Here is a 24070-nt window from a genome sequence, read left to right on the forward strand (position 1 = left end):
TGTGATATTTTAAAGCCCACATAAATATTTTTACTTTTCTTAAAGGCATTTCCTAATACCCTAAAGAAACAAACACTAGTTTACGTTATTTTCAAATGTATTTCATCTCTGCTTTATCCTAATATATAGATTCTTTATGTGTTTTCTCTAATTTCTCTAGTTTCATTTCATTTTACAGCTGGTGTCTTCAGGATTACTTCTGAAGGTGAAAAAAAAAACACTTGTTTAGTTTAAATTTATTCTGGAAATGACTCAAATTTCACATCATCATCATCATCTGCATAATGATGACCTTTTTACATTAAGAAAGGGTGTAAATGTTCAGGAAGTTAACTTTAATCTTATTTCCTATGTCCCCTTCTATTATTTTCCATTAACATATGAAAAATTAGATTTTTTACTAATTTACCAGGTTTTCTCAAAACAGATAACCACAGAAGTTTTGATAGAGTAGCTTTGAGGTCTTTGTTTCTCATGCTGTAGATTAATGGATTCAGCATGGGAGGAATTATGGAATACAGTATTGTAATTATAAAATCAAGATGTGATGGTCTGTTAGAAGTAGGTCTTAGGTAAGCAAAGGAAACAGTGAACAAAAATATGGAGAAGACAGTGAGGTGTGGTAGGCAAGTGGAGAAGGCCTTTTCTCTTCCTTGAACTGAAGGAATTCTCAGAACAGCAGAGAAGATCTTCACATAGGTAATAACAATGAAGACAAAACAACCAAACCCTAATATAGCATTGAACACTAAAACTCCAATTTCATTTATATATCTATCAGAGCAGGCAATCTTAAGTAAATGTGGGATTTCACAGTAGAACTGATTGATAATATTAGAGCAGAAAGGAGTTGTAAATGTTTCAATAGTGTGTAATGTAGCACTGAGAAAACTAGCAATCCACACACTGCCAACCATCATGGAGCAAGCCTTTCTGTTCATTATCATTTCATATTGTAAAGGATTGCAAATGGCAACATACCGATCATAGGCCATGACAGTCAGAAGAGCAACATCAGAGCCAAGAAAGAAGACAAAAAAGAGGACTTGGGCAACACACCCTGAATAGGAAATATGCCTGATATTCATAAGAGAATTTAAAACAGCTTTGGGGACAATGACTGAAACTGAACCAATGTCCTGCATGGCTAAGTTCATCACAAAGAAGTACATGGGTGTGTGAAGGTGGTAATCAAAACCAACAGCAGTGATGATGAGAAGGTTCCCTGTTACTGTCATTAAATACAGTATCAAGAATAAAGCTACATACATAACTTGTAGATCCAAAACCTTTGAGAATTCCAAGAGAATAAACTCAGATGTGTGGTTATCCATTTTTAATCTTGAATCATGATATCCCTAGAACCGAAGGGAGGGCAAATAAAATTTCTTCTATTCAGTGCATTTAGAATGATATGAATAACATCTGTTCAATGTATATAAACTTCCATTAAATCTTTTGGCAAAGAAAAGTGAAGCAGAGATAACTTTTTATCAAGACAGATTGAATTCAATATTCTGCTGTCCAAAATTTGGATTCAAATTGCTATGTATTCCATGATATCAGTATTACAGTTTTATAGCTGTCAGCAATCCCTTTATCTTCATAATTTCTGGGAAAATTTCCATCTTCTTCAATTGTATTGCTCCTCTCCATTTCAGTTGACCCCAGATTTCAGTGTAGTATAATTCAGCATTTTTCTTCAAGAACCAGAGCAAAAAGAATTGTAGAGGTTAAAAAAATGAAAAGCAGAAAAGTAGAAGTTGAGAAATTAATTCCTCTAGAGGATAGTTATATGTAAAGTTCCTATGGTTTGAACATATTGGAAGTCAGCCATACTGAGATACCTACACCCTCTATTTTTCTGTCATGATGTGAGCTATAGAGCTATAGAGCTCTAAAAGCAACATTTTCCCTTTTTGGGGGGGATTAGCCACATAAAATGCATTTGGCAAATGCTGATGGAGCATGTATTTTAACTTTTTTTTTTTTTTTCTGGGAAAAAAAAACACCACCACAAAAGATGCTTTTTAACATTTTGGAAGTCTCCAAATAAAGAATTAGGAAAACCTCCAAATGATGACTATTTCTTAGTCCTATTGTGTGAAATGTAGACAGGAAATTCTGAAGACCTGTTTCAATTCAGAACCTACTTCAGCTGCTTATGGATTTGGAAAAAGAAACATCAGAGATGCATATAAATAAGTTCTGGTCTGGTTCAGACCATCATCTGAATTAGTTGTTGAATCAATTAGATTCAGATTAAATACAGACAAAATGTCTTAATTGGTTCACATCCATTGATCTGAAACTAGGTTGAATGAAAACATGCTGAATCTTCTAATCAATAGAAGTTAAGCTCAGTCTTTAAATTTAGTAGTTTTTAAATTTAGTAGATTATGTCTGCTATGCTAATGAGAAGCAACATGGGAAAAAAGGTAATGCATAACACTTTATTTTTAGATTATTCCAATCTATTATATCTCTTCTACTTATATTATTTTCATTTCATTTCCAAAATAAAACTTCCAGAAAAATAATGATTATAAAAACTGTAATATTTCTAAACTATTTTAACTAGACTTAGAACTACAAGAAAAAAGGTAGGAAAGCCTAGGTTGAATATTTGCAGGGAAAAATGGAGAAATAAATATATAATAATTCAAGGTAAAAGGGAGTAACTCACCATGTATATTCATGCAGATTTCTTTATTTTTCTTTCTTTATTTCTTTCTTATTTTTTTCTGTGCAGCCATTGTTAAAATTGTATCCTGTGGAGCCATGAATGGGATCTTACCCAATTTCTCCAGCCTTTCCCATGAAATATAAGAAGAGTTGGTCTCCATTGGCAGTATAATACAGCCTCAGTGGATTGGAGGTTTTTTATGCTCTGTGGGATGCTTCCCAAAGGTCTGTATTATTTTAAGTGAAGAATTCTACAGGGGGAAAATGCTGATGTCCTGATTTTACAAACTTGATAACAGCAGAGGGTACATCAAAATAGCCCAGAAGTACATCTTTCTCATAAGGAAAACCTAAAAGGCTTCCATCTGAATATCTTTTAGAATGAGGCTACGGGTAGAATGTAAGCTCCTTCTGACACACAGTTTCTATTTTATGTTGGAGATGGGTAGTTAAGTATCTGGGCAGTTTACAATTGTTAAAACATTTAAAAAGAAAGAATAATATAAAAAACACAAAAACAGCACAAGAGAAAATAACCATGATAGGAAAGAAAATAAACCCAGGGAGGAACAGAAAGGAAGAAAAGGGCATCAGTTATTCTCTCCAAACTCCTGGGGGAATTTCCAGGCCTTTAAGGCCCTTCAAAATACCAGTAGGGTGGGAGCTCTTCAAATTTTGGGGGAGAACTTCATTCCAGAGGGCAGGCGCTTGTTCAGGGAAGATGCACTTCCAGGGCCTCAATATGTGGCATTGTTTAATCACTGGAACCCAGAGTGCAACAACCTTGCCAGATTGAACTGGTCAGGCAGATACTGTGGGAGACAGGTGGTCCCTCAAGTAACCGGGCCCTATGCCATGTAGGACTTTATAGGTAGTGAGCAGTAACTTGAATAACACCTGGAAGCAAACTGGCAATCAGTGCAGCTTGCAATGTGGTGTTACATGGCATACCAAGGCATGCCCATTACTTCCTGCACTGCTGTATTCTGGACCATATGAAGCTTCCAGGTGGACTTCAAGGGCAGCCACATGTACAGCACGTTGCAGTAGTCAAGCCATGAAGTGACCAGAGTCTGAGTGACTATCTGAAGGGCCCCTTGATCTAGGAAAGGGAAGAACTGGTACACCAGATGAAGCTGGGCAAAAGCAGCTGTTGTGAGTCCAAACTGCACACCATCCTTGAATGGGGAAGTACAATCCCATCCAAGGTCACAATTGGAATATCCCCAGATCTGGGTGGTTCAAACACCCACAGCCACTGAGTCTTGAGGATTGAGTTGGAGATGGTTCCTCTTCATCCAAACCTGCACAGACACTGGGAGATAATTGTGACAGCCTCACTTGGCTGTCAGGAGTCAAAGGATATAATCTGGTATCATCAGCATATTGATGGTACCAGATCCAAACTGGTGGATAACCTCACCCAGCAGTTTCATGTAGATGTTGAAAAGGAGGGGAGAGGGAATGGAACTCTGTGGCACCCCAGTAATGAGAGGCCTGGGGATGACCTTTCCAGGATAATTGATGTTAAATAATTATGTGCCATCAAAACAGTGTTGACTCTTAGTGACCACATAGATAAGTGTTCTTCAGTATGATCTGTCACCAGCCTGGATCTTTTCTAATGGTATACCCATCATCACTCTAATTAAATCTATCTACTTTCCTGCTGGTCTTCCACTATTCTTTTTTCCATTGTTCTCAGCATTATAAAATTCTCAGCAGAACTAGGTTTTCATATAATATGTCCAAATTATGGTAATTTAAGGCAGGTTATTGTGCTTTGAATTCTAATTGATTAGATCGATAGGTCTATAGGTCTATAGATGTATTGCTCTATCAGTCTAGATCTAGATCTAGATCTAGAGCCAGTTTGGTGTAGTGGTTAAGGCATCAGGCTAGAAACTGAGAGACCATGAGTTCTAGTCTTGCCTTAGGCAGAAAGTCAGCTGGGTGACCTTGGGCCAGTCACTTTTTTCAGCCCTAGGAAGGAGGCAATAGCAAACCACTTTTGAAAAACCTTGCCAAGAAAACTGCAGGGATTTCTCCAGGCAGTCTCCAAGAATTGAATACAATTGAATGGATTAAAAAAAAAGTAGAGAGAGATAGAGATAGAAGTAGTTTATTATGGTTACAGACCAGAGTCTATTTGATTTGTTTGATGATCCATTTGTTTGTTTTCTTGGCTGTCCATGGTACTCTCCAACACTGAAGTTGAAAAACATCAGTACTATTTCTATCCTCTTTCTTCGAAGTCCAACTTTCACTTCCATGCAGTGTCACAGGGAAAACCATTGCCTGCACAGTTCTGATCTTTGTAGATACTGTATATACTGTATGTACAGTATGTATGCTTTTGTTTTGGTTCTTAAACGTTACATTTTTGTACAGCCAAAGATACATTGTGTTCAATATGGTCTTTTAAAATATTAACTGGTCACTTCCCCATCCTAGGATGTACTGACATGTGTACTGATTTTATTTCCTTGTATCTGATATGTCCATATAGAGATAATGGAGAAGGGCCTTTACTTGTCCCTACACATACTACTCTGAATATTATACAAAAAACTCTGAAAAAGTAAACACTTTAAAACCTAGGCTGCTTTCAGCTTTTAAACTGCATGAAGGAAAGACATTCTGAAACATGATGATGACCAGGAGAAATATGAGATAGGACCATGTCATGAATTACATCTGATCTCATTAAACTTGAATTGAAACTAATATTCCATATACAGTATGTGTGTTTATAAATGATAATGAAAAAGCACTTTGAAACTATTCCTCAGTAACAATACAAACGAATATCTAATTTAAATATCTTCATTGCTATTTTTTTAAAAAAACAACCTCTAAAATATTGTGTTTTACATATACAAACCATAATTTACTTGCATTTTTCTTTAAACTAGCTTTGGATTTCCAATTCACCTTTTAAAGAAACTAATGTCCTGACCTGATACTAGGCACTGAACTGTGGATGCACTCTGGAGGTTGAATGGTATGTACCTGAAGAGTTCAACTGTTGACCTCTTGCAGTCTAATAGCCTCCCTGAAATGTGATCTGTCATGAGTAAGGATGGTGAGCAGGAAGGGGCTCCCATCCAGGCTGTAAAGCGCATGCGTAGCACTGAGGAATTAAGCAGCCATTCAAAGAGACACAGATCAGGCCGGCCTTAGCCTTTGGGGTTTATATGTCTGGGTTTTTCCCACACTTCTTCAGTTTGTTAGGATTTTCTGTTTATGTAGCAGTAATAACATTAGAGAACTACTCCTCGTCTCAGCGTATGTCTCACTGTTAGGACAGGATCTGACTGATTTCAATTCCATCCCCATTGGTTCATGTGTAACAAACAAATGCTGTCTATTGAGAATAAGTAATAGATATGGATAATGTTAGTTATTTTAGGCAGGAATGGGAGACAAAACTCAGAGTAATTATAGGCTGAATGTATACATCCCACCACCCCATGCTAACTATTATCAGTGTAGAATTTATTTAGAGAGTGCCAATTCTGTTATTAAAATCAACTGTTTTATACCATTATTGAGGAAACATTTTTCCAATCCTTCAAATCTTATGATTTATTGGTCATTGTGAATAGTTCTCCATTTTTCCTGGTTACCTTATGTTTAATGTCAGGTAAATTATTACTGTCAGGTAATATACAGGGTGATTAGAGGAAGGACAGTATTCATTTTCTGACTATGCAATAGAGTTGGTCCCCAATGCTCAATTGCTGAAGCTGAAAATTTATCTGATGACTCAGACAGAGTTTGAGGTATTATGGGACTTCATTGACAAAAATCTGTCAAGGGGGTTTATTGAACCTGCTAATTCCCCAGTTGGGGCTCCTGTGTTATTCCAGGAAAAGAAAGACGGCACGCTTCAACTCTGTATGGACTATTGAGGGTTAAATTCTGTCTCAATTCTCAACAAGTACCCTCTACCCATCATGAAGTACATGTTAGCTCACTTGTCAAAGGGCAAGATTTTCTCCAAGCTCAATCTTCGTGAAGCCTACTTCCGCATTCACATAAAAGCTGGAAATGAGTGGAAAACTGCTTTTAATTGCCCACTAGGGTCATTTCAATACAAAATCCTTCCTTTTGTGTTGGTGGGGGAGCCCAGAGTTTTCATCAAATTGATTAATGAAGTATTATATGATCATTTGTTTAAAGGGGTTCTGGTTTATTTAGATGATGTCCTCATTTACACTGAAACAGAGGAGGAACATGAACACCTCCTCCAACAGGTGTTACACAAGCTTAGAGATGCCAAACTCTATGCCAAGCTTTCCAAATGTGAGTTTCACAAAACCCAACTTGACTATCTGGGCTATCGAGTGTCTGACCAGGGTATAGAAATGGACCCTGCTAAAATTCAGGCCATTCTCAGTTGGGAACGCCCCCACACCTGGAGGCAATTACAAAGTTTCCTAGGGTTCAGTAATTTCTATTGGCAATTCATCCAGGGGTTCGCTGAGATTGCTCTGCCCCTTACTGATTTGTTCTGTACCAAGGGCTTGGGGGAAACCCACAAAGTAAAAAACCCTGGGGCAGTGCTGAACTGTACACCTGAATGTCAGGCAGCATTTGAAAAACTAAAAACCCTTTTTGCTGCTGAACCCATTCTACAGCAACCTGATCCTGAGCACCCTTTTGTGGTCCAAGTTGATGCTTCTGACTCCTCCATTGGGGCTATTTTATTACAAAGGGATTCAGAAAATTGCTTAAAACCCTGCGCATATCTGTCCAGGAAATTTTCTGAAACAGAATGCCATTGGCATGTTTGGGAAACAGAGACATTTGCTGTAAAAGCAGCTTTAGAAACCTGGCACCATCTCCTTGAAAGCGCTAAATGCCCTTTTGAGATTTGGACTGATCACAGGAATTTAGAAGCCCTGCACAACGTCTCAGCCCTAAACAGATTTGCTGGGCTCAGTTTTTCAGCCGTTTCAATTTCCAGTTAAAATTTATTCCAGGAAAGAAAAACTTTCTAGCTGATGCCTTGTCATGTTTACCTCAGGACCTTGACCAGGTGGCAGATGTGGTTGGAACTGTTCTCACTGAACCACAATTGGGCTTGGTTGCTGTTACTCAGAGCCAGACCCGTGCGCAGGCAACTCCGCCCCAAGCCCAGCCTGGGAAGCAGAAAATGCAAGTTCCTTGTCAGTTACAGAAGGACTTTCTCCAGGCACTGAAAACTGACACTTAGTTGCTAGCTAATAGAGACAATATTTATTTTGAAAACAGTCTGGCGTGGGTGGAACACCGCCTTTATGTGCCTGAAATGTTAAGAGCCAATGTTTTGCAGCATTCCCATGATGATAAACTTGCTGGAAACTTTGGTTTTGTCAAAACATTGCATTTGGTTTGCCGTCAATTTTGGTGGCCGACCTTAAGACGTGATGTAAAAAACTATGTTGCTTCCTGCCCTGTTTGTGCCATGTCAAAATGAAAAGGAGGGAAACCACAGGGGCTTTTACAGCCAGTGGCTAGTCCATCCCAACCCTGGGATGAGATTTCTATGGATTTCATTGTAGACCTACCTCCCAGTCAGAAGAAAACTGTCATTTTGGTGGTAAAAGTTTTTTTCTCTAAACAAGTTCATTTCATTCCATGTGCATCCATCCTATCAGCCCCACAATTGATGCACCTGTTTCTCCTCCACATCTACTGCCTCCACGGTAGCCGCTCCCATTTGGTCAGTGAGCGCAGCACACAGTTTACTTCCCAATTTTGGAAATCATTTTTAAAACTGATTGGCACCAAACAAGCCCTGTCCACATCATCCCATCCTGAAACTGATGGTTCTACTGAGATTTTAAATGCCACTCTTGAACAATTTCTAAGAGCATAGATTAACTACCATCAGGACGATTGGGTGGAGTTAATACCTTTTGCTGAAGTTGCTTACAACAATGCTGTGCATCAAAGTACCGGACAAACCCCTTTTCATGTAGTTTCCGGTCACAACTTTGTTCCCATCCCTGAACTGCCACGGCCCCCTTCCCAAACATGTTCTGCACCTGACTGGGCTGTTAAACTCTCTGATTCCTGGCCGGTAATTCAACAAGCTTTGGCTGATGCCCAGGCTGCTTACAAGTCTCAAGCTGATAAGCATCATTCTTTACAACACAACTTCAAAGTTGGGGATCAGGTGTATCTGTCTACTAAATTTATCAAATCTCCACAACCCTCTAAAAAACTTGCTCCCAAATTCATTGGCCCTTTTCCTATTGTTGGTCTTGTCAATCCAGTTACTGTTAAATTGGAACTGCCTCACAATTTGAAATGCTTACACCCTGTTTTCCATTGCAGCTTGCTTAAGCCTATGCACCACTCCTCACGCTGGCACCCTCAACCTCCTCCTCCTGCTCCAATTATGATTGACGGCCAACAACACTTTGAAGTCAAGGACATTGTTGATTCTCGAAAGCTTCGAGGCACCCTTCAGTATCTGGTCCAATGGAAACACTTTCCTCATCCTGAATAGGTGTCTGCCCACCATGTTAATGCTCCTGATTTAGTTTGCCGTTTCCACCTTGCTTACCCTTTGAAGCCTGCTGCTTAATGTATTCTTTATTTGGGGGGGGGCAGTATGTCATGTTCACTGATTCAATGTAGTTTATACATCGTAACATTTCACATGCCATGGCGCTGACATGTGTTTCTCTTTGGGAGGGAGCTGCTGTGAGACCTTGTACCAAGCTCTGTATGTCAAATCAGTACAAAGGAATGTGTTTGGGTTATGTTATCTGTTCAAGGACTTTTCCCGCAGACCATCAGAGACTGTTAGGAGCATCTGGGATTGTGAACTTGAGAAGATTCTATGGGGGGAGGGATTTCGTTTGCACCGAGGGTTTTTAGTTTGAATTTGGTGTGCTTTCATCATTCTCAGCTTTCTTTGTGATCCTGCTTACTGTTCTTTAATAAATCAGGTATCCTTGAATCAGGCCTGTGAGTCTGACACTGTGTTAGAATAGGCAATCATTACAATCAGTTTCTTATTTGGCTTTTCAGAATTTTGTGACTTTAAAAAATACACCTAAATACAAATATTTATTTTCTTCTAAGTCATCTCCTAATATATACATTTTGCAAACAGTCTATCTTAAAACAAACAAACAAACAAACAGAGACCAATTTATTTTATTTTCAAATACATATCAACTCTGCTTCCTTCTAAATATATAATAGTTTATGTATATACATCTTTTCTAATATGTCTTGTTCTAATTTCATTTTAAAATTGGTGTCTTTAGGATTACCTCTGAAGTTGAAACGTCAAATAAAAGACAAAAGTTTATTTTAAACATCTTCATGGAAAAAAATCAAGTTTCATCTCATCATCTGCATCTTCTTCAACATTATTGTTGTTCTTGTCATCATCATCTTTTCAACTGAAGGTAATAGGGGATGTAATGATTAGTTTTAGCCCCTATGCCTCTCTCTCTCTCTCTCTCTCTCTCTCTCTCTCTCTCTTTTTTTTTTTATTCCCCCATTAACAGAGATGAAGCTGATCCACAGTTCATGGTTTTCAAAAACAAATGACCACAGCCTAAGAAGTTTTGAAAGAGCATTTTTGATGTCCTTGTTTCTCATGCTATAGATTAATGTATTCAGCATGGGTGGAAGTATGGAATAAATTATTGTAATTATGAAATCATAGTGTGATGGTCTATTAGAAGTGGGTCTTAGATAAGCAAAGGAAACTGAACAAAAATATAAAGAAGACAATGAGGTGTGGTAAGCAAGTGGAGATGGCCTTTTTCCTTCCTTTAGGAGAAGGGATTTTCAGAACAGCAGAGAAGATCTCCACATAAGTAATAACTATAAAAACAAAACAACCAGCTGATAATATAGCACTGAACACTACAACTCCAATTTCAGTTGCATATAAACCAGAGCAGGCAATCTTAAGTAAATGTGGGATTTCACAGTAAAATTGATTGACAGTATTAGAGCAGAAAGGAGTAGTAAATTTTTCAGTAGTGTGCAATGCAGCATTGAGAAAAGTGGCAGTCCATACACTGCCAATCATTTTGCTGCAGGCCTTCCTGTTCATTATCATTTCATATTGTAAAGGATAGCAAATGGCAACATACTGGTCATATGCCATGACAGTGAGCGGGGCAATATTGGAGCCCAGGAAGAAGACAAACAAGAGGACTTGAGCAACACAACCTGAGTAAGAAATATGCCTTTTATTAGTAAGTGAATTAAAAATAGCTTTGGGAATAATGACTGATACTGAACCAATGTCTTGCATGGCTAAATTCACCAGGAAGAAGTACATAGGGGTGTGAAGGTGGTGGACAAAAAGAACAGCAGAGATGATGAGAAGGTCTCCTGTTACTGTCATTAAATATAGTATTAGTAGTAAAGCTATTTATATAATCTGTAGCTCCCAAACCTTTGGAAATTGCAAAAGAAAGAAGACAGATGTGTTGTTATCCATTCTTACTCATGAATCATGATAGATCTAGGCAGAAAAAAAGTAGCAAAGATAAATAGTTTCCATTCAGTTCACTTTGAATGGATTTTATGAACAGCTGATCAACTTTCAGTAAAATTAAGTCTCTATTTGCAAATTTACAGAAAACATTTTGAGCTACAACATCACTTGCTTACTCTTCAATTATGTTGCTTTAGTTTCTATGTGGTGGTGGGTTTTTTTTTTGGGGGGGGGATATATTTAACAGCAGTCATGACAGTATTTTGTAGTCTAACTCAGTGATCCGTGATTTGGTTATCATTATCATTATCATTATCATTATCATTATCATTATCATTATCATTATCATTATCATTATTAGGAAGATATCTTTTTGAATTTCTTCATAACTGTGAGGAAAAAAACATAGAAATTAGTGTTTCATAGATAAGAAAAGTGAAATATAAAGATCTTTTTTCTAAAGACAGTATACAAATAATATACTGTATCCTGAAATATGGTCAATCCTGGAAGTGTTACACAATTAGGGAAGCTGTCCATCTCTTTCTCTTCATAATTTATCTTTCCATCTCTAACTGCTATATTAGAATGATGTTCTCTATACTGTGCTTACCTCCATTTGATAATTTGTGAAAAAAAAATCTTTATAAATAGAACAAAAACATTTTTTTTTAAGTTTCCAAGAATTAATGAGGGAGTAAGAGAAATTGAGAAATTCATTCCTCCAGAGGGCTCTCCGTCTAAAGGGTCAGTGGCTTGAATGATTGTGAGTTCAGCCATACTCATTCTGAGTATAAATTAGCTCTATTTTTCTATCAGGTTGCTATCCTCAGTAGTTGTAGGAATATCTTTTCTTTTCTTTTCTTTTCTTTTCTTTTCTTTTCTTTTCTTTTCTTTTCTTTTCTTTTCTTTTCTTTCTTTCGGGCTGTGACCCTATTTTTTTTTTTCTAAATTGATACAGAATATTCATAAAGAACCAAAAGCTAAAATTGTACTGAATGTCCTTACTTCACAGCAATGCAGTTGTCCTTCTCTAATTTTATTAATGCTAGAACTACTGGCAATTCAAATACATCAAAAAATAGAATCCCAGGACTCAAATTAAATACACTGGAACATAAATTGAAATTATTTGCTGACAATATTGTACTGAAAATCACTCAACATAGTGATTCATTAATAGCATTGATGGAACACATACAACAATATGGTTCAGTGTCAGGTTAATGAATCAATAAAGACAAAACTGAAATGGTGATGTGGAACATGAATGGAGATGAAAGGCAATTTGTGTATTGATTAACAGGCTTTAATGCTACCTCTAACAAAGTAAAGTATTTATGAATTTTCTTGACATAAAACAATAAAGATCTATTCAGTAATATTTACCAAATTGGAAGCAGCTATTTATGGCCTATATTACTACATAGTTTTATTTTACACTTAATTGATTCAAATACTTTCAGAAAAACAGCCGAACAACAAAAGAATTATGGAAACAAGGGGGGACACTGAGAAATTTGACTGAGTTTGAAAATCTTATATGACATAATATTGAACATTTGTTAGGAACAATTTATAATTTACTTGTGAAATACAGCTCATAACCCAAACAAGTCAAAGGTTATATGATTAAATGGATGCAGAATATGAATACAGTTATAGAGATGCAACTGTGGGAATTTCACTGGAAAAGCACATTAAATTTACTTTTAATATTAGAGAGAACTGGTACAAGATGTTTTACCATTGGTATATTACTCCAGTCACAAGGATAAAATATGTTTTTATTGGAAAAAGACTTTTATCTCCTCTTCAGAAGAATGACTAACAGAATTGTGGAAGTATACCTCCACGTCTAGAATCAGAGGAAAAGGCCTGCTATAGATGAAACATCTGATTATCCCTCCCCATTTTCAGACTTCACAGCCCAAAATAATGTCTTTCAGTAATTTTCAGTTGTTCTTCCCCTTTTCTATTTTTTTTTTTTTGATTAATATATGAACAATTTGATAATAACAGATGAGCTATTTCATGTCAAAAATTATTTTCTCAACTATTCTAGATCAGGAACAGTTTAGTGATACAAATTATCATACACTATTGAGGGACTATTTATTTTTTTAAAGATTTTAGTCAGGATAGAGACCAGGTATATAAGCTTAGGGTGGCTAAGTGGTACCGGCGTTTTAAAAATAGACAAGGAATGTTATATTACTTACAGTCTTCCATATCCCAGCCATTGAGACAAGCTTTTACAGAGCTTCATTTTCAAACAATGCCAACAGCTTATTTAGATGGAATATATAAAGGGATACCATTTATACACAGTCTATGCATTTGTAACACCTCACAGGTGGAAGATCTGACCCTCTATTTATTATACTGTAGATTATATCAAGAACCAAGAGCTAGACTTTATACCTTTGTTAAACCAATTGAATCAGAGAAATTAGAAAAAAAAAATCTGTTTTTTGTTGTCTGATGAGAATGAACATGTAACAAAAGAAGTCACATTGTTTGCAATGGCCACAAGAAAGATACAGAAGTGTTGATAAATAGTACTGTAAATATTAGAGGGGAAGGGTTGAATTGATACATATTGTTGTTATTTTAAATGAATTTTGCTAAAACCAATAGCTGAAAATAAAGTGTATGTCTGTATGTAATATATTGCACACAACCAGAAGTCCCAAAAAAGCTCTAACATAAAAACCAGAAGGTTGTGGTTACATAAAAGCAACTCTTCTAATTGCTTTCTATATATGCAGGAGCATTTTTGCCATGTAATAGCATTTCTGGACAGGTATACAAATTTAATTAAAATGAATGAATCAGTAAAAATGTATGATTGCTTAAAAAAGTGTACAGTATAAAATAGTATGATATAAAAACCATTTTAAAATATGTTTAAAGAAATGCATATATAAATAGAGACAAAATCTGAGATATACTTTCTGTATTGCTAGATATTATAAATCAAATAATAATGAATGGGTGGCATTTCTCCTTTAAAAGAAAAGGTGTAAGTAAGTTAACTGAGAAGTTGGAAGCCACCTCAATAGATAGCAGGCTTCTCTACCTAATACGTGCCCTACACTCAGATACGGCCTTGAAGGTCAGGTGCAATAGATCTGGGTCACTGTCCAAGCTGATTAAAGTACAAAAGGGGGTGAAACAGGGCTGCATTTTGGCTCCTCTACTTTTTAAGTTTCACATTAATGACATGGTAAGATGCCTAAGTCACCCAGACTTCCATCCTCCTAAATTAGGGGATCGAAGTATTGCCCTACTGCTGTATGCAGACAATGTGGTCATACTCTCTAGGACTCTTATAGGTCTCAAGAGAACTTTGACATCCTTGGCCCAATATTGTATTAATAATCAGTTAGAAATGAATTATCAGAAAACAAAGATAATGACCTTCGCCAAAAGGCCAAAACTTCACTCCTGGTATATAAATGGGCAGAGAATAGAGCAAGTGACGAGCTTCAAATACACAGGGGTAGTTGTACATGCCACTGGATCTAGGAAACCTCACTTTGATTATGCAGCTGATTCTGGACAAAAATCAGCCAATGCCATTCTAAAGTTTTTCTGAAGCAAAGGAGGACACTATATTCCAGCAGCTCTTAAGCTCTTCCAGGCAAAGTCATTAGCCCAGCTCCTTTACGGGTCCTGCGTTGGTGCTCCGACTTCAAGCATTATGCCTCTGGAAAGAGTGCAGTACAAAATTTATTAGGGCAGTACTCCAAATGCCCAAATGTGTGTTGAACACTCAACTTCGATTGGAAGTTGGCATGATAAAAGTCGAGGCAAGAGTCCGTCTAGCCTTCCTGAACCTTTGGCTAAAACTCAAGCACTATCCTCAAGGTTTAGCCCCACTCATTTTTCAAGATTACTTCCAATCCTCTTGGTTAAAGGATATTGCATTTAGCCTCACAAAGCTAGGGTTTTCTACAGATTTAATTCTTAGGATGGATTATGAACAGGCAAAATTGACCCTGAAGCAAAGGATAAAGGATATAGAGAGACAAATGGACTTACAGAAGGCCCCTCATTTCCTAGCTTCAGAGCATAATAAATATATTGTCAATACTGCTAACTACCCTTTTCAACTTGAAATTCCTAGCCAGCAGAAAGCTTTCTCCCTAGCTTGAAGCCATGCACTCCCTTCTGCAGTCTGGGAAGGCAGATACAAAAAAATCCCAATAGCTGCAAGGTGGTGCCCTTGTAACAATGGAGAGATAGAAACCACAGACCACGTGCTTCTCCATTGTCCTTTTTATAAAGAGCTCAGGAGCAAACTAATATTACCCTTGACTAGTAAATGCCATAGACAGAAAGATATAGATTTTATGCAAATGTTACTTATAGATGAATATCCAACTGTCATGGTGCAAGTAGCCAGATTCTGCACTGCTGCTATGAAGATACGACAGATTATGATTGGAAAAATGTAGTTATGTATCCCTTGTAGTAACTTTGTGGTCTACATATCACATTTTATATAAGATATTTTACTCTTTTTATCACTCCTTTTAATATTTTACATATATTTTTATAGACACTTATACCTGATAGAATATTAGCCATAGTAACGCAAATAAGATTGTTTTTAAACTTGATTAAGGGGCTCACTTACATGGTGATCCAAATGTATTTCAACATTTAATTGGAACTTGTAAACTCAAATTTAGAATTATTTTAATTTAGATGGCTCATATTTTATGGCTAATGTGCATATTTTTATAGAATTGTATCTTGTACTGCTCAATTGAATTGAATTGAGTTTATTAATAAGCTCTATTTACTTTACATCACAAAATATATTTCTAGATATTTCTGTACAAAAATAATCAATTAAACTAGCTTTAATGCTACATAAAACCATTATAGTTCCATCAATTTAAGAAGAAGAAAACCTAACCAACTGAATCAAAATAATCTTATTTGTTCAATAATATGCATATGACTAATGCAACCACTAAAGTTGAAGCATACTTCAAAAAAGTCAGGAAATTAAAAACATATACTAAAATACACATAACTGACATTATTTCTGAAAAGTGTTGGGAAAGATACTGAGAATCAGCTTCCAGAATGTCATTTTGAGTTCCTTGTTCCTCATGCTGTAGATCAGTGGATTCATGACTGGAGGCACCACACAGTAAAACATGGAAATCAAGATATCTGATGTTGATGGGGAGCTGGATGTGGGTCTCAGGTATGCAAAATTACCACTTACCAGAAACAAACAAATGACTATGAGATGGGGTAAACAGGTAGAGAAAGCCTTTTGCTTCCCTTGGGTGGATGGGATTCTCAAAACTGCTCTGAAGATCTGAATATAAGAAAAAGTAATTAGAGCAAAATATAGAAAAGCTAAACAAGAACTAAATATGAGAACCCAGACTACTGCAAGATATGACTCAGAGCAAGAGACCTTGAGTAACTGAGGGATTTCACAGAAGAACTGATTGATGATTTTGGAACAGAACTCCAATCTCAATAAAAGTACCACATAGAGCATTGAATAAAACAAGCCACCCATCCATGCACTGGTTGCCATTTGGATGCAGGCTTTTTTGTTCAGTACAGTCTCATAACGCAATGGATTGCAGATGGCTACATAACGATCATATGCCATGACACCAAGGAGAAAGAAATGAGACAGCATGAAGAAAATGAGGAAGAAAACTTGGCAAAGGCATCCAGAGTAAGAAATGGTTTCAGTGCTCATTAAGGAATTCAGCAGTGACTTTGGAACTGTGACAGAGATGGAGCCAAGATCTTGCAAGGATAGATTGACTAGGAAAAAATACATGGGTGAATGGAGCTGATGGCTATAAACAATGACCATGATGATGATGAGATTTTCCATGAGGGCCACCAAATATATTAGGAAAAAAACAATGATGTGGACCATCTGTAGCTCCTCAGTATCAGGGAATCCATGCAGAAGGAATTCACTCGGTCTTGTCTTATTTTCCATTCTGCTTTGTAGACTTCAGAGCTTGGTACAGGAGGCCAAACCTCGGACCCTTTTCTCAGGTAACTGTGGCACTATTCACAATGGAGTGGATGATGTTCAAACAATTTCCTTTGATGTGAGAGTGCTAGATAAAAACAGAGGTTTATCTGTGGGATGTGTGTAATTATTCTCCAGGGCCCATTTCTCAGGAGCATAGTTTACTTAGCAGCCCTAAGTCCATGTAGGTGTGGGAAAGTGTTCTTAGAGCCTTATGCATACTTTCTTTAATCTATACAGCAAGTTCAATGCTCGACTTTCAGACTCCTTTGATTGGAATAATTTTAGGAAATTTATGTCAACTGTTATTTTCAGCAATAACTGCCAGACATATGAAGAAACTATTATATGTGCATTTAAATAAATACACAAATAAATAATCAGTTTATAATAAATAAAGAAAAAAGAAATATCTCAAGAACTGTCTTCCAACCTTTATCACAAAAAAGTATAAAAAAAATTAGTGACTCTTACTCCGTCTAATGTTACAAACATTTATTTCTTCTTCACATATGCCATGTCTTATATAGAAACAAATCAATAAAACATCATCTTTGTAGTCGTCTCAGTAGAAAGTCCATAAAGTGTTGCCAGAGGTAACAAGATATCTTGTTTTAACCTTGATCAAATAACTAAATTTATATTCCTTCCCTTTACTTCTAACAGTCTTAATCCTTAGTTCAAATATTGTCACAGGATTTAATTTCTCTTCATTTCTTCTTTGTCCCATCACACTGAATTCTTCAGTTCAAAGGTTTTAACAAGCCTTTTGTCATGTTCACCATTTCAATGTGCATTCTACATCATAACGTTTCACATGCCAGGGCGCTGACGGGCGTTTCTGGTTGGGAGAGAGCTGCTGAGGGACCTTGTACCAAGCTCTCTATCTGTGTTCATTAAGATGGAATGTGTTTGGGTTATCTTTTCTGTTCAAGGTCTTTTACCCATTGATCAGCAGAACTCGTTGATCAGCGGAACAATCCCCTGGGATTGTGAATCTGAGATGATTGCGGGGGGGGGGGGACTTCATTTTTATTGGGGGTTATTTAGTTTGATTTTAGGCGCACTTTTCTCATTCTCAGCTTTCTTTGTATCTGCATTCTATTCTATAATAAACCAGATCTTATTTTACCTTATGAGTCTGAGAATATTTGTGGAATAGGCATTCATTACATAAAGCTGAGAATCTATTAATATACCTCGCTAGTTCCTACCAAGAAAATTCTTGCGAGGGAAGAAGTTAGCGATGGCAGAGTCGAAACCAGCGTCAGCAGGGCTTGAGGAGACGACTAACCAGTTACCCAAATCGGCAATCCAGAGCAGAGAACCGAGCCCCCTCCCCCCTGAAATTTCGTATTACCTGAGGGGTTCAAGCTCTAGCCCTGAGCTGGGGGAATCTAGCGAGGGGGGAGAGCCGGAGCAACTGGTACCAACTGGCTCCCCCCCGGAGATGACCTGGGATACGATGGGGGAACCCCAGCCGGGGACGTCCCAGGCTTCCTGGAAGCTCCATTTCCTGCTGACCCCCGAGGTGGAATCTACCGCAGTAGCATTGTGAAGACAGACTGGCATTCGATGATGCGAGGAATCTGTCACCCCTGAGAGGGTGAGACTGTTGGACGCGAAGCTTGAGTCGATGGAATGCATGTTGAAAATCCTGTCTTTGGCGGTGAGCGGCCAGGCGAGATATGATGGGAGCCCTGGTTTTAATCAGCCATCCCCCATCCTCCCCCCCTGAACTACCTCCAACACGGGGCTGCAGACAACTTTGGGATGCCTCTCCGCCCCGAAGAAGGTCCACTATCGTAACCTGGGGTCCCCCCATCTGACCTGCCGCTGGCTCCGCACCAGCAGGAGGGGTGGCAAAGTATTTTCCTGTTAAATTTGATGTAGTCATTTTTCCTCACTAATGCAAGGAGCTATATGGAGCAATTCGAACCCTGCTTCCCTTTCTGAGAAGGCTAAGATAAAGGCAGTTGCCACCAAGCTGAAATGCAGAGTGGCGGATTGGTATGTCCAGTTGACTGAGGCTAAAGCCCCTGAGCTTGAGTCTTTTCAGGACTTTTTGCTAGGCTTAAAGCTATATTTTGAGGATCCTCTGGCCAAGGCAAGGGCTAAAGAGGCGCTAAAGGATCTCATCCAGGGCCCCAGGTCAGTGGCCAACTATGCCCTGGAATGTGAAGCCTTAGCGGGCAAAGTCCCTGAGTGGTCTCAATCAAACTTAGTTGATAGTTTTAAGGATGGGGTCAATCGGGACGTCTTAAAATGGGTGCTGGGCAGAGACGACCTGGAGTCACTGCACGATCGGCAGGGCATGCCCAGTGCACCTACATGCAAGCCATGCAAGAAAAAAGAAAAATATATTTTTCATAAAGCCAATAGGAAAAAAAATATATCCAAGTCACTCTCCTGGTTTGTAATTTGTATTTTCTCTTTTAAAGTTCAAAACCTCAGCCAGTTTGTTTTGTACATCCAGTGAAACATCCTTTTCTAAATAATTATCTTGACCTGTCAGATGGTATTGAAATCCACTTTCAATACCATCTTGACCATATCAACTAAAATTTGTTCTACATCTGTCATTTCTTCAATAACATCTTTTGGATATAGTCTATCCATAGAAGCAGACATCATTGCTGACATTATTGATATTGTGGATACTGTTTTCTGATCCCATTCTTGAAAAATCTCTTTCATTTTTTGTTGTTGTTTTCAATATTTTACAGGCTTGTAAATCTTTCCTCTACATAAAAAAAATAATACCTTTCTCTTTTTTTCTTGCATTTTACTCCTTCTCTCTATTCTCTTTTCTTTCTTTAAGTTTGGTTTGTTTTATATTTTACAATTATAATCAAAATTCTTATTAAAATTATCTATATAAACAATTAGTGTCTCTTTATACTTCTTCCCCAATAAGATGGAGATTTTTCAGAGGGCAAATTACTCCACCTCCCCATTTCACCTCAGTGAAGAAGTTGCTTGAACCCTAAGAAGAGCTAACATATTGCTTATGTCACCTCAGCCCTTCCATTCTTACAACCTCATTGACTCATACAGTTGATTGGAACAATAGCCTTAAGTTGATGGAAGAAGGGTTTCTCCCACCACCCAGAAGCAAGATAAAAAATAATCACAAAACTAAATCAAAAATTTATCATGCCTATTTTCCTAAACTCCTCCTGGTGATAAACACAGCTAGAATAGGGCATATTCTATTCTGCCAGTTGAAATTGAACAATTTGTGATTGTGGATTGGACAATGTGAGCTCTCTTACAAAGATGTCTTGCTTGGGTCCTTTGACTTTTGACCCATTATGGACACTAGACATATTCCTACCCACCATCCCACCCACCCCAATTCTGCATTCACTTTGGTTTGCATCCAAACCTTTAGCTTTTCTACATCTTCCTGAGGAAAAGGCTTTCATAATAAAACAGTCATATAAATTTACATGTTTGAACTATTTCATGGAAACTTTATCTGGCTACCTATATTATCCTACATTACGTTTTTAGTTGGCATTTCATGTTAGAAACCAAACTGATGAAAAATGTGTGATACATATTAACCCTGTTACATGAACAACCCAGAGTTACCTCAGTGATACATGTGACTTGCAAGTAAGGAGTCACATCCTCAGAAATGTAGAGGATGAAGGTTATATGAATACTTAAAGTAGATTTTACCCTCCTCACTCTTTCAGGAGGATATATAGATGCACTATTCTACTACAAAGTTGTTGTTGATGATGATGATGATCCACAATCTTTCAAAGTAGTGATAGGCAAATGTAATGTTTAATAGTCACAACTGTGGTAAGCATGGCACAGTACTGGACACTGGATAGGGTGATGATGCAAAATTCTGGGGATTCATCATTTCTGTCTGGATTGGAATTTCCCTCCTCACCCTCCCATCCCCCCACCCCCCTCACATATTCTTTGGTCACTTGGGAGAACATAGGATTTTTTGCTTTAAAAAAAAAATGCATTTTGTCCACAATAGGATTACTCTTCATATATTCCTTGCCACAAAATAAAACTCAGTACTGCAAGTTCAGAGAGACATGAAAAGGGCTGCTATAGGTAAAACATTTCATTCCCTCCTCCGTCTCAAAAGTTTACAGCATAACAGAGCATTTCTCAGCAATTTTCATTTCCTCTCTCCTATTTTTTCTAGTTCTAGTCTTCATAATTCTCCCCTTTTTCTGTCTAATTCTTTTCTTTACAGTTCTGCTATTCAATACATTGCATACACTAAGATACCCCGAAAGCTTCATCAAAAGAAACAGAAGGTTATGCGTCCATGAAAACAACTTGGGTCCTTGCTTTCTGTGCATGCAGGAGCATGTATCTCTTTTTTTTCTTTTTGTTTTTCTCTAATAATGTCTCTAGACAGGCATACAAATTTATTTCAGGTGAATGAATCATTAAAAATGCATAGTTCCTGAAAAAAAAATTCCAACGAGAAAGCCAGTATAAAATTTATATTTAAAGAAATGCATATATAGAAAGAATCATAACATGAAATATATTTTCTATATGTTTCTACTAGGTTTGCCATAAAATATAAGTAATATTAATAATATTAATGGTTTCATTTCTCTTTCAGAGGAAAAGGTGTATAAAATTTAACAACTCAGATAGCATTCAGCTGTATTTCTTTATATTGTACCACAAAGATTTAGCACTGGATGCTGGTCTGTGACAATAAAAATCTTTAACTAGATTAAGGTATTGGTTGTAAGCCACCAAGCTTTGTTTTAGGATTTCCATAAGGTAGTAAAATATATATTGAGGATCAGCTTCCTGAGTGCCATTTTGAGTTCCTTGTTCCTCATGCTGTAGATCAGTGGATTCATGACTGGAGGCACCACACAGTAAAACATGGAAATCAAGATATCTGATGTTGATGGGGAGCTGGATGTGGGTCTCAGGTATGCAAAATTACCACTTACCAGAAACAGACAAATGACTATGAGATGGGGTAAACAAGTAGAGAAGGCCTTTTGCTTCCCTTGGGTGGATGGGATTCTCAAAACTGCTCTGAAGATTTGAACGTAAGAAAAAGAAATTAGAGCGAAATAGAGAAAAGCTAAAGAAGTACCAAAGATGAGTACCTGTTCTTCTGCAACATGAGAGTCAGAGCAAGAGATCTTGAGCAACTGAGGGATTTCACAGAAGAACTGATTGATGATTCTGGAACAGAACTCCAAACTGAATAAATTTCCCGTATATAGCATTGAATAAAACAAGCCACCCATCCATGCACTGGTTGCCATTTGGATGCAGGCTTTTTTGTTCAGTACAGTCTCATAATGCAATGGATTGCAGATGGCTACATAACGATCATATGCCATGATACCAAGGAGAAAGAAATGGGACATCATGAAGAAAACAAGGAAGTAAACTTGGCAGAGGCATCCAGTGTAAGAAACGACATCAGTGCTCATCAAGGAATTCAGCATGGACTTTGGAACTGTGACAGAGATGGAGCCAAGATCTTGCAAGGATAGATTGACTAGGAAAAAATACATGGGTGAATGGAGCTGATGGCTATAAACAATGACTGTGATGATGATGAGATTTTCCATGAGGGCTACCAAATATATTATGAAAAAAACAATGATGTGGACCATCCGTAGCTCCTCAGTATCAGGGAATCCATGCAGAAGGAATTCACTTACTCTTGACTTATTTTCCATTCTGCTTTGTAGACTTCAGAGCTTGGTATAGGAGGCCAAACCTCTGACCCTTTTCTCATATACCTGTGGCAGTGTTCACCATGGGATGGAATGATGTTCAAACAATTTCCTTTGATTTGAGAGTGCTAGATAAAAGAGAGGTTTATCTACAGGATGTTTGTAATTATTCTCAAGGGCCCATTTCTCAGGAGCCTATTTAATATCCGCAGCTCTAAGTCCATGTAGGTGTGGGAAAACGTGTTTAGAGCCTTGTTCATACCGCCTTTAATCTATACAGCAAGTACTATGCTAGACTTTCAGAATGCTTTAATTGGCACACAAGATAATTTCTAAAGTCTTTGTGACAAATGCATAATTGTTTTTGGTTTTGGTTTTCTTGACTAACTACTTGCACATGAAAAGCTGTAGTAGGGACTGGGCATATAGCTTTGATTTAAAAAATGGGAATGTTTGACAAGAAATTCCAAATAATAGTACAGGTAACACCCCATCAATCTTGTGTTATCTTAAAAGAGCTAAGCACTTGCTAAATATGCTTAGTACTTGGTTGGTACAAGTCCATTAGTTATTCAAAATGTTTGTTTATTTTATTATCTGTATTTGTTTACTTGTAACAGTTTATGCTTGGATTAAGTACCACCAGGGTATACCAAAGCTGTAGAGGAGGAGGAGGACAGGGGGGAGGAAGAGGAGGAAGTGGAGGAGGAGGAGGAGGAAGAATGTGGCAATAGAAGGACACTTGCTTAAAAAAAATATTTATTTATTTATCACATTGATATGGCCACCCATTTCATAAAAAGCAAATCTTGGCATACAACAATATAAAAAAAATAACAAATACAAAAAATCAATCATTATAAAAATATAACAAGTAATTATTAAAAATTAAAATATTATAAACATAATTAAAATGGAGAGAGAAAAATATATCAACCATACTGGAGCCAGCTAAGAATTTCTACAGTTCCCTGGGACCCCCAGGCCTGGTGACATAACTAGCTCTAGTGGGACTTTCAGAGCCATAGCAGGGATGGAGCTAACCTGACTTCAGGGGGGAGACTGTTCCATCAGGAGAGCTCCCCAGCAGAGAATGCCCACCTCCTGTTGTTGTTGTTAATTGCTGTTGAGTTGTTTGTGACTCATGGTGACCCTATATATAACAGAATGAAATGTTGTTCGGCCCTG

At 37.4% G+C, this 24070-nt stretch overlaps 3 protein-coding genes and 1 pseudogene across 3 annotated transcripts; all 4 read right to left on the bottom strand.

Annotated features, from left to right (window-relative positions):
* Positions 1–236: 236 nt before the first annotated feature.
* On the bottom strand, positions 237–1334 carry LOC134496608 (olfactory receptor 14J1-like). Its single transcript, XM_063302324.1, has 2 exons — positions 410–1334; positions 237–292 (listed from the first exon to the last, which is right to left on the bottom strand). Exons 1-2 carry the CDS (start codon positions 1332–1334, stop codon positions 237–239), a joined length of 981 nt encoding a protein of 326 aa, XP_063158394.1.
* Positions 1335–1568: 234 nt separating this feature from the next.
* On the bottom strand, positions 1569–11152 carry LOC134496609 (olfactory receptor 14I1-like; annotated as a pseudogene).
* A 5053-nt stretch (positions 11153–16205) lies between these two features.
* On the bottom strand, positions 16206–17144 carry LOC134496610 (olfactory receptor 14A16-like). The gene has a single exon (XM_063302325.1). The coding sequence runs from the start codon at positions 17142–17144 to the stop codon at positions 16206–16208; it is 939 nt and encodes a 312-aa protein (XP_063158395.1).
* A 4799-nt stretch (positions 17145–21943) lies between these two features.
* Positions 21944–22885, bottom strand: LOC134496611 (olfactory receptor 14A16-like). Its single transcript, XM_063302326.1, has one exon. The coding sequence runs from the start codon at positions 22883–22885 to the stop codon at positions 21944–21946; it is 942 nt and encodes a 313-aa protein (XP_063158396.1).
* Positions 22886–24070: the final 1185 nt, after the last annotated feature.

Source organism: Candoia aspera, chromosome 4 (assembly GCF_035149785.1).
Source record: "Candoia aspera isolate rCanAsp1 chromosome 4, rCanAsp1.hap2, whole genome shotgun sequence".
Classification (NCBI taxonomy): Eukaryota; Metazoa; Chordata; class Lepidosauria; order Squamata; family Boidae; genus Candoia; species Candoia aspera.